This window comes from Phoca vitulina, unplaced genomic scaffold (assembly GCF_004348235.1).
Source record: "Phoca vitulina isolate PV1807 unplaced genomic scaffold, GSC_HSeal_1.0 scaffold11, whole genome shotgun sequence".
Lineage (NCBI taxonomy): Eukaryota > Metazoa > Chordata > Mammalia > Carnivora > Phocidae > Phoca > Phoca vitulina.
Genome location: NW_022589714.1, coordinates 44,374,240 through 44,389,227, shown reverse-complemented (window position 1 = coordinate 44,389,227; position 14,988 = coordinate 44,374,240). Strand labels below are relative to the sequence as shown.

Here is a 14,988-nt window from a genome sequence, read left to right as displayed (position 1 = left end):
GAGGCAAACAAACTGTCTAATAGTCTGTATGTGTTACTGTGGGACATTTACTTTATCTGCATTTTTGTAAAACTCTAAGATTCTGTAAGAAGATAGTGCTTAACCTTCTCCTCAGGAAGGGGGAGAGACCACAGCTAATTTCTCTCTTATTCCAACCCCCCTACCAGATGCAAGGTAGTCCACTGGAATGGGCACTGGCTTTGGAGTAGGTCAGAGATAAACAGGCCTTTGCACATGCTGACCACGTTCTATGATTCTCCCCTGACCCTCCACCTTCTGCCGTTGCTCAAGGACTGGCCCATTCATTGCCTCCACTGGGGGTCTTTCCTGACACCATCCCGAACTCAGGTTAGGTGCCCCCCTTCCAGTGTTCCTATAGCATCTGCTGCAGTCTCCCAACAGATGACCTATTTTACTGTGTTGTCACCTTTTATTTAAGTGTCTTTCTCCTCCATTAGCTCATACGATCCTCCAAGGCAGAAACTACACCTCTGTATCTTTCAATCCCCAGTGCCTAAGATACACTTGGCAGCCTCTTAATAAATGTCTGCTTAATGCCAAGTAATTTACAGTAGATAAAGAAGTTAAGCTTCACTGACAATTAGAACCAGCCTTAATATCTGGTTAGAGAAATAGGCTGGGAAAAGCATAGCCTCTTGGTCTAGACTAGTCCAGACTCAATAGTGTCATTTTAGGAAACCATCTGCATTAAGGTCTTTAGGGCCCCTCTGCCACTCCAGCAAGTTTATTTCTCTGCCACATTCTAACATCTTCATCCCCTAGTGAACCGCCCCTCCTACCCCCAAATCTCTGTTTTTGCTCCAGAGGACACTTATTTTTTAAAAGACAGTTGCAAAGCACAGAAGTCACATCCTTAGTTCAGTGGATGCCAAAAGCCCTTCACAGCACAGATTTCTGTTTATTTCCCCTGGAACTTTACCGAATTCTAAACACACTGCTACAATTTCAAAATTTAGATGACAGTAGCAACTCCAGACCACTGATTTCCATTTCCTGCTTCCAGCTCTTCTGAGGGGACAAAGGTATCTGCCATTTTTGTTGTTATGTAAATTGGCACTTTTGTAATGCTCTGTATAGTTTACTGAATTCTTCAAGGCCCAGCTCAAAATACCATTCTTCATGAAGCCTTATCTGACTAGGCAAGAAATATGTTCATTCCTTCACAGCCCAACTAAATATTTCCCCTCTCTCCACTCTGCTTGTGCCTTTGGTCGGCTGTTCTCCACTCCACGTATTTCTGTGTCTGGCCAATGTGCTTCCCCAGTGACTCTGAGCCAGAAGGGAAGTTCCCTGCTGTCTGGAGCCCCTTTCGTACCTTCTGTCTTTACATCAGTCTGTGTGTCTGCTTTCAGCTCTGTTCCCTCCTTTGTTCTGCATTGTATCTCGGAGGCTAAAGCTCCCCAAAACCACATCCCCCAAGCTTGCCAGCTTGGTTTTTGGTGAAGTTCTGCCGGTAGAAGAAACTCGTGAGAGACTGGAAGATGCGAGGAAGAAAGGAGACATTTCTTTTCTATCTGCTTCCAGCGGCAGATGAACACGGGCTCCAGTGTTTCCGTCAGATAGTGCAGTCCATGGGGGCAGCCGCAGGGAGGGTTCCCAGAGCGTCGGCAGCAGAATTGCTATGCTTGTGCTGCCATTTTGGTTGTCCTGCATTGATTACTAACAAGAAACTAGACCAAAAAAGCCACGAGTCTTTGTGGATCCATCCTGGCAGAAACAGAGGTAACCCTTAAAGGCATAAAGGTGCTAATGGAAGCTTCTTGGTCTTTAAAAGGGTTAAGGAGACTTGAATTTTGAGCCTAAAGCTCCATGCTCTAGCTTACTATCTCTTAAGCTGCAGTAGAGTCAAGGACAAGGATGGAGAGGGGCGTATGAGAGCTTATGTTTTCCAGAAGAACCAGGAGACCTTAAGAAGGGAAACCAGACTCATGTAATGCTAAATACCACACTCTAATATCAGTGTAAAGCGTTTACTGCTCCCCCAAGTCTTACTAAAAGCATCTTCTCTATTCATTTACAAGACTCATAAGAAGAGAAGAGCTATTTAAAAAAGAAAAAAATGCAAATGGCCTTAAACATATGAAAAGATGTTCAATTTCTCTCGTAAGAGAAATGCAGTTAAAGCTGCATTGAGATACGATTTCTCACCTATCAAACTGGCAAAAATCCAGAAGTTTGACAATATGCTCCACTGGCAAGGCTGTGGGGTAAGTCATTATCCTATATTGCCAGGGAGAATTTCAAAATGGTATAATCCCTATGGAGGTGAATTTGGCAACATCTAGCAAAATTACACATGCATTTACCTTCTGACCGTGTAATCCCCTTTCTAGGAATCTATCCCAAAGATATAGTAGGAAAAATAGGAAAAGACTTATGCACAAGGCAATAGCACAATTTGTAGGAGCAGAAGACTGAAAGCAACCCAAATGGTTCATCAAGAGAGAAGTGGTTGAATAAATAAACTATAGTACATCTATTCTAATGAGTACCATGCAGCTAGAAAAAGGACATAATATCCTTCTAGATAGCTAGTTCTAGGAGAAGTGTTATGTACAAAAAGGCAAGGTAAAGAAAGAAAGTATGTATAGCATATAGTATGCTACCAATTATTCAAGAATATTGAGGGTACAAAATAGAAGTTATATATAATATAATATAATATAATATAATATAATATAATATAATATAATATAACATAATATGTATTTATTTATTTTTCATTATTTAAAATTAGAAGCCTAACCCAAAAAACTAAAGGGGAAAAGAGATCACCTATAGGAGTAGAGGGGACAGGAATAGAAGCTGGATTTCTCGAAATAAAGCTCTTTTGTAGAATTGATTTTGGAACCATGTCTATATTTTACGTAGTTATAAAACAAAAAAATCTTTAAAGGTAATCACCAAACAATGAAAGCAAAATTGAGTAAATGAATCCAACTGTATACTGACATAGTGGCATGACCACAGAGAGAATTATTTTAGATGACTTTATAACACAGTAATTTTAATATATATCTCTAGTGGATGTACCCTATGGGCCCCCAAAATAATTGCAAAAATCTTAAACTATTTTCAATGACCATATGGTAGCACTGCTACTGTAATTCTGAGATTATTTTGTATGTACTGGGGACAAAGCAAATGAATTATTGTGCCTTATCGCTGGTCACCAAGATTTTTAGTATAGGAAGAAGGAGCTGCAAGATCAAAGGCTAAACAAAAACCTTGCGTACTGAATTTTAATTAGAAGTGTCAGCATGCACTCGTGATATATTTTACCTGTTAAATATATGATAAATAAATGTGCATGTATTTCCTAGTTCTGTCCACCAGAAAGACCCAGAAATAGTGACCAACCCAGTAGCAAATGCTTCCACTGAGGTTTCCAAATGTCATTTCCCACTGAAAGAAACCAGGGCTTTTTGAAGAAACGGCTGATCGCAGATCAAGGCAGGAAATGTACAAAATGAACCTGGGATGTCGTGTCATGCCAGAAATCAGGGAAGTGTTAAGGACTATGCAGGTCATGTCAGAAGGACTCAAGAGCCAGTATGAAGAGGCTAAAGATGCGGACAATTTGAATATCAATAATAATAACTGCAAGTGATTAAAACGTGTCCAATTTGTTTAGTCCCATAAATTGAAAGTGATATATACTCCTCTTCTTTCCCCTCCAAACAGTCCCCACAAACAAATCTCACTGGTCACCTATGGAGGATGCTGGGTAACTACCTCTTTATTTGAAGATGGTAAATAGCCTTCTATTCCCTGGCAAGCTGCATCTCAGGATTATCGAATGAGTGTTGAGGGAATTTTTCTAGCTACCAAATAAAGAATGATACAATTCGAAAATAATCATTTTGCAATTCCAAATTATGAAATAATGAATCTAGGAAATAATCCGAATGAATGGGAATATCCAAAAGAGAGAGATAACTGAAGATTTTCTGTGCTTCTTAATAAACATATGTACTACCACCTATGGAGCATTTTCACAAAACAAACAAACAACAAAAAACCCCAGAACTTGAATCGGATTGAATCAGAATCCATCTAACTACCAAGTTACAAAAACTACAACAGAGAAACATGTTAAATATTACCATGGGGATTTAATCACCCAAATTTAGGCTGTTAGAAACTCTACAGGACAAAAACCAAATAGTTTCTTCAACAAATTATAATCAGAGAGAGGGAAAAAAAGAGAGAGAGACAGAGATAGACAGACATGTGGAAGGGAACCTATTTAAATGAGATTTAAGAGTCATAATGACTACTTATTGACAGTATGGACCTTATCTGAATTCTGGTTTAAACAACCTGTAAAAACACATAAACTCTCTAGACTTGATCCAATTAGGGACATCTGAACACTGATTGGATATTTAATTTTTTTTTAAGATTTATTTATTTATTTGAGAGAGAGAGGATGGCGAGAGAGAGCACAGCAGGGGGGAGGGGCAGAGGGCAGAGGGAGAAGCAGACTCCCCGCTGAGCAGAGAGCCCGATGTGGGGCTCAATCCCAAGACCCCGAGATCATGACCTGAGCCGAAGGCAGACGCTTAACTGACTGAGCCACCCAGGTGGCCCTGATTGGATATTTAATATCCATAAAAAATTATGGTTCAATTTTGGGGTATTATAATGATATTGTCATTATGGCTATAATAGGGAGTCTTACTTTTAGAGATACATACTGAAATATTTATGGATAAGATGATAAAATTACCATTGGGGACTGGTGTCAAAATAATCTGACAGGGAAGAAATGGGTAGCATATAGATAAAACAGATTGTCTGTGGGTTAATAGTTCTTTAAGCTGGGTGGTGGGTACTATTCTTTCTACCTGAATAATAGGGTGTTCAAAGAAATGAATTTAAATACGAGACTAAATGAAAGGAAGCTTGGCAATTATTCTGCAAGACTGCTAGGACTTGGCAAATGTCATGTGTATATCACAAGGTGGAATGCCAAGGCAAAAGCAAACGCATTCTGTGGGAGATTGAATGTTTATAGAATAGCGGTCATATCTATTCTAATTACTCCTTGCATGCCTCATTGGTAAGACAGTTAGCGATTCCTATAAACGCCTCCCAACAAAGAGGAGACGGTCATCACAGGCCGGCTCTCTCAGGGGAGAGTACACCCAACATGATCCAGAAGCTGCCGCCCAGTGAGAAGGGGCTGTGGTGGCAGCAGCAGATGAGGTGGGAAGAGGTAGACCTCCAGATCTGGTCAATGTGGTCGCAGGGAGGCCCGTCCCCGTGGATATATGAACCCACAGGGTTCCAAGGCTCCCCCATGAACCTATACAAGTGAAGATGCATAAAGAATGACATGCTGTCAACAAAAATGGGAAAGAAACCCTTTGGTGGGAAACAAGACTAAAATCTTACAAAGCTTATTTTTGCCTGGCATCATTATATGTTGTCAGTAATAACATTAAAATCTCATTTTAAAAAAAAAAACCAATGCAAATATTTTTAAAGTAATTTTGAGGCCCATAAGGAGAGTACTGCTCTAATGAGAGTAGCCTGAACTCTGAAACAAAGAGCAGGAGTTGTGAAAGAGAGAAGTTCTGTATCTTAAAACGTAAAAGTAGGGTTGACACCTTACTAGTTATTCATGATGACATTATTTTACTTTTTTCCTTTTTGTCCCCATGAAAACCTGGAGTGCCTATCCATGCTTCTCAAGGAAGGAGTGCATATTTCACAGGACACAGGAAGGAGGTAAGTGCTACAATTTAAAGGTGACTTCAGGTGATTCTGATGTACATGGTGCCCCCAACTAGAGGACCACTCCCTTCTTGGAGGTCCCTGTAGGGTGGCTGGCTGAGGCCTGTGTGCAGCCAAAATGCATCTGAGATCATCAATATGGAAAGCTGACCATTGCTGTTTCAAATACCCTTTGAAACTAAGCAGAGCTGCCATGTCGGACAGAGGATAATGAAATGCCCCTGTGCTCCTCCACGACTCACGTTACCTCCCTGTCTGCCCAGTGTGGGGACAGCTCTGAGCTGCGAAGATGGTAGGAGGAGGGCCAGAGGGGATCCCACTGCAGGCCGTCTACCGACGAGCGCACGTACCTACCTGCCAGCCTGCCCCCCTGCTCCCATTCACGTGAGGGACGATGACAGGCAGATGACCGCGGTGCTCTCTGCAGTCAAACTTGGGAGCATCCCAGAAAAGGGCTTGAAGAAAAGTGTTTGACCAGAAACCAAACACACTTCCTGCAGCTCTGCAATCTTCTTTCATCCCCTGACATGCCCGAGACCATTACGGCTTCTGATAATGCTGACAAGCTCACTTTGGACAAAAAACGCAGACCAACAACAGCATCCCTCACTACAATGGATCCTGAGTTTCACCCTGTAATGGCTTCTCAGGCCAAACGGACCTGTTTCTTGGATAATTACAGTGTCCAAGAAGAAGGGGACACTGACTGAAGTAGATGGTGCCTGCCATGTGGCAGGTTCCAGAATGCAGTGCGCTGGGCTGACATGAGTCGCTGAATGGCACCCGGGCTGTGACTGTGAAGGTGGCTGGGTTCCTAAGAGTCTCCTCAGTAAGGACACCCTTAACTACACAATCACATATGCAGCGGGGCCTACAGTCTATAACAGAGCATGGGTGGCCGGTGAAAAGATGTGTCCTCCCTGCAGCCATCTATCGCCAAAATTCCACACAGCCCACGGAATTAAAAGCCGTGGTAATATCAGGTAATGCTTCAGCAGTGTTAACTTTCAAATTACTTAGAAGTCATAACAATGAGTAACATTTATATTTAATGGTAAAAGTTACATCCATAACAAAGGTAAAACCAAATTATTTATTTTAGCTGAGCTCTAAGATTTCTCTGTACGTTAGAATAATGGCTACTCCTGCCACTTGACTAACATTATTCTTCCAAATTTCCCTAAGTAAAGGATTACATTTAGGACATGGCAGGTCTTAAGGACATTTAGACTTATGAGCATCCCAAGAAATAGTAAACATCTGCAAGTTACACTCATCTTTCCCATTCTAGTCATCACCATGTTTTTAGGACATGTGTCAACATGCTATGTGTCCCAGCATGGAGGGGACCTTCGTAAAGACAAAAGAATTCTGTCTTAGGTATACCAAGGCAGGGACACCTGGACATACAGAGTCCCTTTTCAAAGAAGCTGCAGTAAAGACAGATTCGAGGATCTAGTCAGTCAAACCAGGATCTTTGCAGGAGGTGTGTAAAAAGCCGTGGGCACGGCTAGGTGGGAAAAGCCACTCACGCTATCTAGAATGTCAAGACCCGGGCTGGACTGCACACAATGCCACACTAACACAACACAACAGAAAACAACCAAATAACAACTAAACCAAAATTTAAAATACTCTTGTGAAAGATCAGTCAGACAGTATTTCCCACAAGATAACTTGACTTTCACAATGACAATTCAGTAATTCTGGTCTTATTTAAATTACAGGCAGGCATTTTCTTGAGGCAAACTTGGCTGAACAGTGCAAATATGGACTGATGTGTCCATGAAAAGGAGACAGTCTCATAGTGAGCACCGTTCATATCCAATTAAAGGCCAAAATACCTCCATAGCCTTGGAAAGCATGAGTGTTGGATCAATATTCTACAGACTTCTTCCCTGATCTTACCTACCATTAAATATAGAAAAGCCTTTTGTGTAAAAGTCTTTGCTGGACTATCATAAGCATTCCCCACATAGCAAATCTGAAATGCATCACTAGGACATTTTCAATTCTTAACTTCTACTGTAATATTTATAGTCTTTTCTTTTATGTTTACTAGAATTATTATTTTGACTACTTCTAAAAATGTAAGACTTCCCCTATGTCACTCAGCCATAAAGCATTCAAATCAACCAGTTCTTAGTCAAAGCTGATTAAAAGGTGGGTTAAGATGAGTTAATGAGGTAGCAAAATACTGAAGATAAAATATCAAACCATATATAAAAAAATATAATTGCAATACTTACCTATTAGCCCCTTCTCAAGAGTGAAGGTTTTGTTTGTAAACATACATTCAAAAGCCACAATGTGAAAAATCTTGTTCACTGTGTTGTGAGTCCCAACTATTCGAATATACCTGGGGGTAAAAAGAAAATCTGTTGAAGAAAACGAGCTTCCATCACAACCAATCCAAAGACAACAGAATAAGATACATTGTGCAAATATACAGTGTACCAGGGCATGGACTAAAGGAGACCTTGAACTTGACTTCAGAACCTCTACCTGCTCCTTAGGGCTAGCTCCAACTGAGCCTAGAAGAATTACAGCAAAATTAGGGAGATACCACTTTCCGGAGAATTAAGCAGAACTTAGATTTGATTTACCTAGAAAATCAAACCAGGTACCGTTCAACCTCAACCCCTGAATGTCAGTATAATTATATGTCCATGAGACATTCACGCTGGAGAATCACGGCTTCTGTCTTCGCCTTGTGGTTAGGAATGTGCCTGTGCACAGGTGCACCAACACTCGCCAAATCAAATGTTTTCCAACTCAAGGAAAGATTTCATCCATTGGAGACAAATGCATGAAATCAATACTGCCTTCTTGCTTAACAGAAAAATCCACAGAAACCACTAAAAACCACTCACAGTTTTTTATATTTCAACACTGCTTCTAAATCCTTGTAGAAAGTTAACCCTATATACTTACACCAGCCCCCCCGCCCCCCCGCCACCTCTACCCCCTCCAAGTTGACTGCTGGGAAGCCTCCTGCCCAGAGGAAGTGATCTGCAGAGGTGACCCAGCCTGCTCTGCAGCCTCCCTCCTGGCCACACGGATCTGACATCTGCACACAATGCAGGGTTTCACGGGGCAGGTCTTGAGCATCCCGGCCTGTTCACGCTCTGTTTCTCCCTGGAGGCTTCACCTCCGACAAACAAGCATTAACCTTGGAGAGACTTGTTCCTTTCACTCTCCAAAGGGACCTGACAGCTCACAGGTTAATGAACAGACAAACTCATTCTTCTGAGTGTCACAGAAATCCCTGGGGAATGTGCCACACATCGTCTTACTGGGATTCAAAGGAAGAACCGGAAAAAATAACTAGATTAAGTGATAACACTCTCCCAAATTATGAGCTATGCGCTCTGAAGGATGGGGCATATTAAATGAACACATTTCAATTAGGAGATGACAGACTGGGCAAGGTTTTAGTAATATCCTTCCTCTGCTGTGTAAAACCACCTTCGACTTCGATGATATAATTTTACTTCTGAGTTAATCGCTGTTCACTAATTCGGTAATTCCCTTACATTTCTCATCACTCCAAGTTAACTGTGTAATGTAAATGCCAATTTAAAAAAAAAATCACATTACAGAGACTATACTTGGGGTTCTTATGTCATGAGCTATTTTCCCTCCTGTTCCTTCAAGCATGAATCTCACGGCATTCCCGGTGCACCTCATTTAGCCATCTGCTCCTTGACATGAGCTGGTCACTCATCTTCATAACCAATCTAAATGCTATCTTCTGGGCTGGCTGTTCAGTGTGCCCATGCCCACTGCAGGGAGACACCAATCTTCCTGTACGGAGAGTCAGGGCGACGGCTGCGCTCATCAGATCCCTCTGGTTAAGCCTGAGCTGTCCTCTCGGGCCCTCAAGGCAGACAGAAGGTACTGATGCTACTGTGTTTGGGTGGGTAGGTGGGGTTCGAGTAAAGTAAGTTTTAAATGGTCTGCGAGGAACGGGAATTGTGCTGGTCTTTCCCATTGGCGGGGACAGTCTCTATAGACTTTCTGGAAGGGAAGGGGTGTGTTAAGCCTGGCACATTGGCCTGAATCTAATTTTGTCCAGTTCCTTAAACCCACGGGAACGCAACCAGCATAGCATTTTCAACTGCTCATGGTCGTGACAGCCTGAGTGCTGCTGTCTGTAACCTTGGAGGGAATCGAGGGAATGTGGTTTGGGGAATTTGATCAGATCATTTTCCTTTTCCCTAGGTCGAGTCTCCACCAAAGGAGAGGCAGCTCTTCTAATACTGTGCAAGGGAGAGGAGCCAGGAAGCGACCGCGAAGGCCCTTCCCCATTGGCAGTTCTTAAGGTTAATAGTCCGGGCTGACTTAAGGGGACGCAGTCATGTTCCCTCCCTCCCTTTCTTCCTTTTTATAAAAAAACGTTATATGGAACCAGGTTCTCCAACTTTAGATAATAGTCATTTCCCAAATTTAACCCTGGTGCAAATATCAAAAATGGGAGAAAATATGCAACCTTTCCCTCCTCCATCCCCCAATTCTAAGAAACTGAAAACAGAAAATTGTACTGGAATACATTTTACAGCCTTAATGATAGTGCTTGTGATAACAAACAAGATAATATATATGGTTGGAAAAGCACTGAGAGATGCCTCCAGATAAAAAGTTCTCTATAAATGAAGATAATGTTATCTCTGCTGCATAATTCTGAGGTCAAATTAGCAATTCGCCACTGTACATCACACTTCTTGATTAGCCCGTTACACGTAAATGCTCATAACAAGTTTAATTATTCTGATCCTACAATACTTTCTAAGTCTCCTCAAAATTATAGCATAATTTACAAAAATGGCATGAAGTCCTTATTCAAATACACATTCTAAAAAAATGGTAACAAAGTCACAAGAAAGACACTATGTTCCTCTTTCCCAGCGAGGAGTGGTTTAGCACAGGACTCCTTTCTTCACTAAAGATCTGTACTGGAAGTAGAAAATAGGCTTCCACTAATCCCCCAACTTTAGTGACCAGTAGGGGAACCTGGAGCTCTACACCGAGAACTCAGAGGCCTGGACCCAAGAGCAGTGGGCTAGAGGGAGAGGGGCGAGCACGGACTCCAGCCCTGACGAAGAGCAGGGTTCTCTCACAATGGAGCATCCCTGAGGCAGAGGAGAAATTTTTATTACCCGAGCTGTTGAAAATCCAAGGGATGGGGATGGGGATGGGAAGAGGGTCCTCTCTTTTTCACTTTCTAAAATAATTTTTTTATTAACATATAAGGTATTATTTGTCTCAGGGGTACAGGTCTGTGATCCATCAGTCTTACACGAATTCACAGCACTCACCATAGCACATACCCTCTTTTTTTTTTTTTTTTTTTAAAAACAAAGCATAACTCGCTTCTGGGTCATAACACCTAAATAGGAGTAGATCTCACATTTTCTCTGCCACCAAAGATTCTGAATAAGGGGGAAAGCCTGAGATGAATTTTTTTTTCTCCATTCAGCATCATCTCTCCAAAGCACAGTCAGACTCTGATTTAACCTGATAATAAGGGCAGTGGCAGCTAGTGACTTCATCAGTGTGCAGAGAGGGGCACTGCTGAAGAATAGAGCAGCCCTCCTTTGTTCTCTCTGATCCTCAACAGCAGCTCAGACAGTTGGAAGATAATTAAAACTTAAACAGCGCTGAGGAAGGCAGCTACGCAACAGATTGGCCATTTCTGAGGAGGCTGAACGCTGTCCACATGAGCCCTCGCGGAACTGTCTGTTCCTAATATTCTCCTCCCTTCCCTGTGTTGCTTGTCTTCTCGTCACTGACAGAGACCGGATCCTGCACATAGTTCACAACAGGATGTTTCAAGGCAGAAGTTTTCAGGAGCTGTAATATTGTGGGTGAAAAGAGATTCTGTCTTCTTTAATGAAATGAAACCTAAAACCTTCAGGACAGCACTCTAAAACTGAAAGGCACGACAGAGTTTTGAAGAGCGTGCTTTGGAGGCTAACAGAACCAGGTTTGTCATCCAGCCCCATCACTTAATTAGCTCTGTCACTTTGGACAAAAAAAAAAAGCCTTAAACCTCTTAAACCTCAGTTTTCTTCTCTATAAAATGAGGTCAATAACACAAACCTTATAAGATATTTAGATGATATAAGAATTTAAAGTGTTTAATGCAGTGCTTGGCAGAGGAGGATATGATTAAACAGAAATTCAAGGAGTAGGTCACTGGATGCAAAATTTCTTGGGTGGGACTTTGAGAATGCTGGTTGTCTGGAAGAGTATTCCTAACTGTAGATGTTAATACGGTGCATCCAGGAGGAGGCAGGCCCACCCAGGGGCAGACTTCGAGAACACAGGCAGGGTCCTGTCCTTCCTCCTCGGGCACCATGGTAGAGGCACTATGCCCACAGAAGGAGACTATATTCGGACTGCAGATCCCCTGGCTCTATGGTATTTCCTTCTTTAAGCTTCTAGTCTCTAGAAAAGTTTTTTAAAATGTTCTTGACCTGACTCAACTATACATGAAGAAGCAAGAAAAGAATCTTTTGCCCATATTTGGTCTAGATACCCATACCCACAGAAGAGTTTCTTTTTTGTGCAAACCCTAGAAGTTTGCAGTTTTAGTTCATAAGAAAAATACATTAGCATTTCCTAACAGAGAGACATCATAATACTGTGACCTAGAGGAATGTTGCTTTAAAGATGTCATTGCATTCCCCACCTGTTCTGGCAAATGTACAGATTCCCATCCTTAGCCTATCTTTCTGTCATTTCTTGTCAGAATGCTACCAGATTTGATTTCTAAGTCACATAGGACACATTTTTCACGTACTAAGGGAAGTACAGAAAAGGAGAAAGTACAGAGAAATAACAACGTGTACATTCCCACTTTAAATCCTTTAGTATTCTCTAGTCTTTAGTTCTGGTGGACCACAAGACTACTTGAGGTTAGAGTTAACCCTTAACCTTTGCCTCTAGTTATAGGCTCACCCATGTCTGTACTGAGCGGGTTCTACTCCAAGATAAAACTGAATTCAGTAAGAAATATTTAAATGAGCTCTCAAGGGATCAACTGAAGTCTAAATCCATCAGAATTCTATTCTTTGGTAAACAAAGTTTTATTCTCAAAGTGAACTTCATATTCTTGGGTTAAACAGAAACTCTTGAGGAAACTAGATTTAGCCTGAGATTGTGCGCAAGGGCTCCTTAACATTTTGGCTCTTCCTCTGAGGTAGCTAGAGAACTCTGCTGTGGCCAGATGTGGTCCTCCAGCGAGATCCTTAGCTCCAGCATTTTTTAGGGACTTGCGACTGTGTGGGGTCTGGATTCACTTCCAAGACTTCCTATTTGACTCTTGCTTTCAAGGAGATGCTAAGAATGTACATAAATAATTCTCTGACCCAAGAAGCAGGTAATGTCTGCAGGTCTTGCCAGTATGGTATTTTCTTCCAGTTCTATGTACAGTGTTAGCGCTCTTATAATCAAACCGAGACTAGAGGGGGAAGTGACTTCAGGTCTTGTTGCTAAGGCAGCAAGTGGAAAACAGTTTACTGCCAGAATGACAAAAAGCTTCTAGAAAAAGCAGGTTGCAACAGAAAAGATTTGTTACTCTTAGAAAACCTTCCCTCTGGCTGATCTGTGGAGCTATAGATTCTCTTCTACTGACTTCAGCAAAGGGCCCCAGCAGCATTTGCTTATTTGGGAGAGGAAGAATTATTGAAAGGTTAAACAGTCTGCGCCCAGAGTTAGCCTAAGCAGAGGCTAGTGCCTCAGAGAGCAGCCCTGACGCGGTCTGACCGTTAGCCCTGCAGGGGGAGCAATCACGTTCCAGCACCTCCAGGATTCAAGGACAAATGAAATAAGTCATCTTGGTTTTCAGAGAAAATTGATGCTCTATCGAATCAAGTATGCAGAGGGGATAAGATGGGTAAATAATTACTAATGCATCATAACCCAGTGCTACCAAAATAGCACTTTTCAACATTAGAGATAAATATTTAAGTGTTGTTTTTTATTTGGAGGAATTGTGAATTTTGAACAGTAGGCCTTTTTCCTACCTTCAAATACATAGAACCTATCCTGCCATAATTACATGCCTTCAGCTTATGGAATTATATTTGGAATTAATATTGCAAAAAGAACTTAATTATAGTATTTACATAAATCATATGAAAATGATATAATCCATAACGTTTAATTTCCTGATTGCACATTTATGAGTCAACAGCCCTTGCAGGTATACCAGGTAAATCTGCTATTAATCAAGATTTAATAAACACCTACTAGATGCCAGAAATTGTGCTAAACACTGTGAAAAATGGACCCAAAAGACAGGATACACACGTTCATCTAAAGAAGGTTATAGTACAGTTTAGAAGGCAAGACTAAAACATATTAGCAGTAGTGGTGAAGAGAAAAACATAAGAGCTTCTTATCTATTCACACATGGTGAAGAGGTTAGCCTACTCTTAAAACACTGAATTCTGCAATATGAACTTTAAAAGTCTTCCCTGTGAACTATTCTTGCTTCAAAGACCAAAACAAAACAAACATGGCTAAAAGAAAAATAATCCTCAACCCCTCTCTCTTTCTCTCACGCACAGACACACGTGCGCATGCGTGCACTCACACACACAGGCACCCACATACACACACATGTTAACTCAGTATTTACTATGTGCTAGCTGCTGATATTGGGCGCTGGGGTATGAGGTTCAAGAATACACATCAGGGGCGCCTGGGTGGCTCAGTTGGTTAAGCGACTGCCTTCGGCTCGGGTCATGATCCTGGAGTCCCGGGATCGAGTCCCGCATCGGGCTCCCTGCTCAGCGGGGAGTCTGCTTCTCCCTCTCCCGCTCCCCCCTCTTGTGCTCTCTCTCTCTCTCACTCTCTCTCTCAAATAAATAAATAAAATCTTTATAAAACAAACAAACAAAAAAAAGAATACACATCAGATCTCTTCCCCATGGAATTTATATTTCAGGGTCAGGGACAGACAACAAATAAAAAAATCAAATAATAACAAATAATTACACACTGGTTGGTCGGTGATCTATTTAACATTGAACTTTATAGACAAACTTGCTAAACCAGAAGGACAGACAGTTACAAAACCTCTCCCTGCAGGAATAAAAGGGTCAAATGGAAAGGGCAACACTCAGCCTGGAACATGGATACCATGAGTAAATGAGTCTGAGGTGTAGATACAGTTCACCTATTATAGGTATTTAACAGGATATAGGCAAAAATCTA

The 14,988-nt window shown here is 41.6% G+C and overlaps 1 protein-coding gene across 2 annotated transcripts in view; it reads right to left on the bottom strand.

The window, feature by feature from the left end:
• The window catches only part of BTBD9 (BTB domain containing 9), a 415,915-nt gene that overhangs the window by 141,376 nt on the left and 259,551 nt on the right, over window positions 1-14,988 (bottom strand). For both annotated transcript variants that reach the window (XM_032409888.1, XM_032409889.1), the window contains exon 7: window positions 8,013-8,122. In XM_032409888.1, the coding sequence (XP_032265779.1) occupies window positions 8,013-8,122 (110 nt within the window). The remainder of the gene's footprint in view (window positions 1-8,012; window positions 8,123-14,988) is intronic.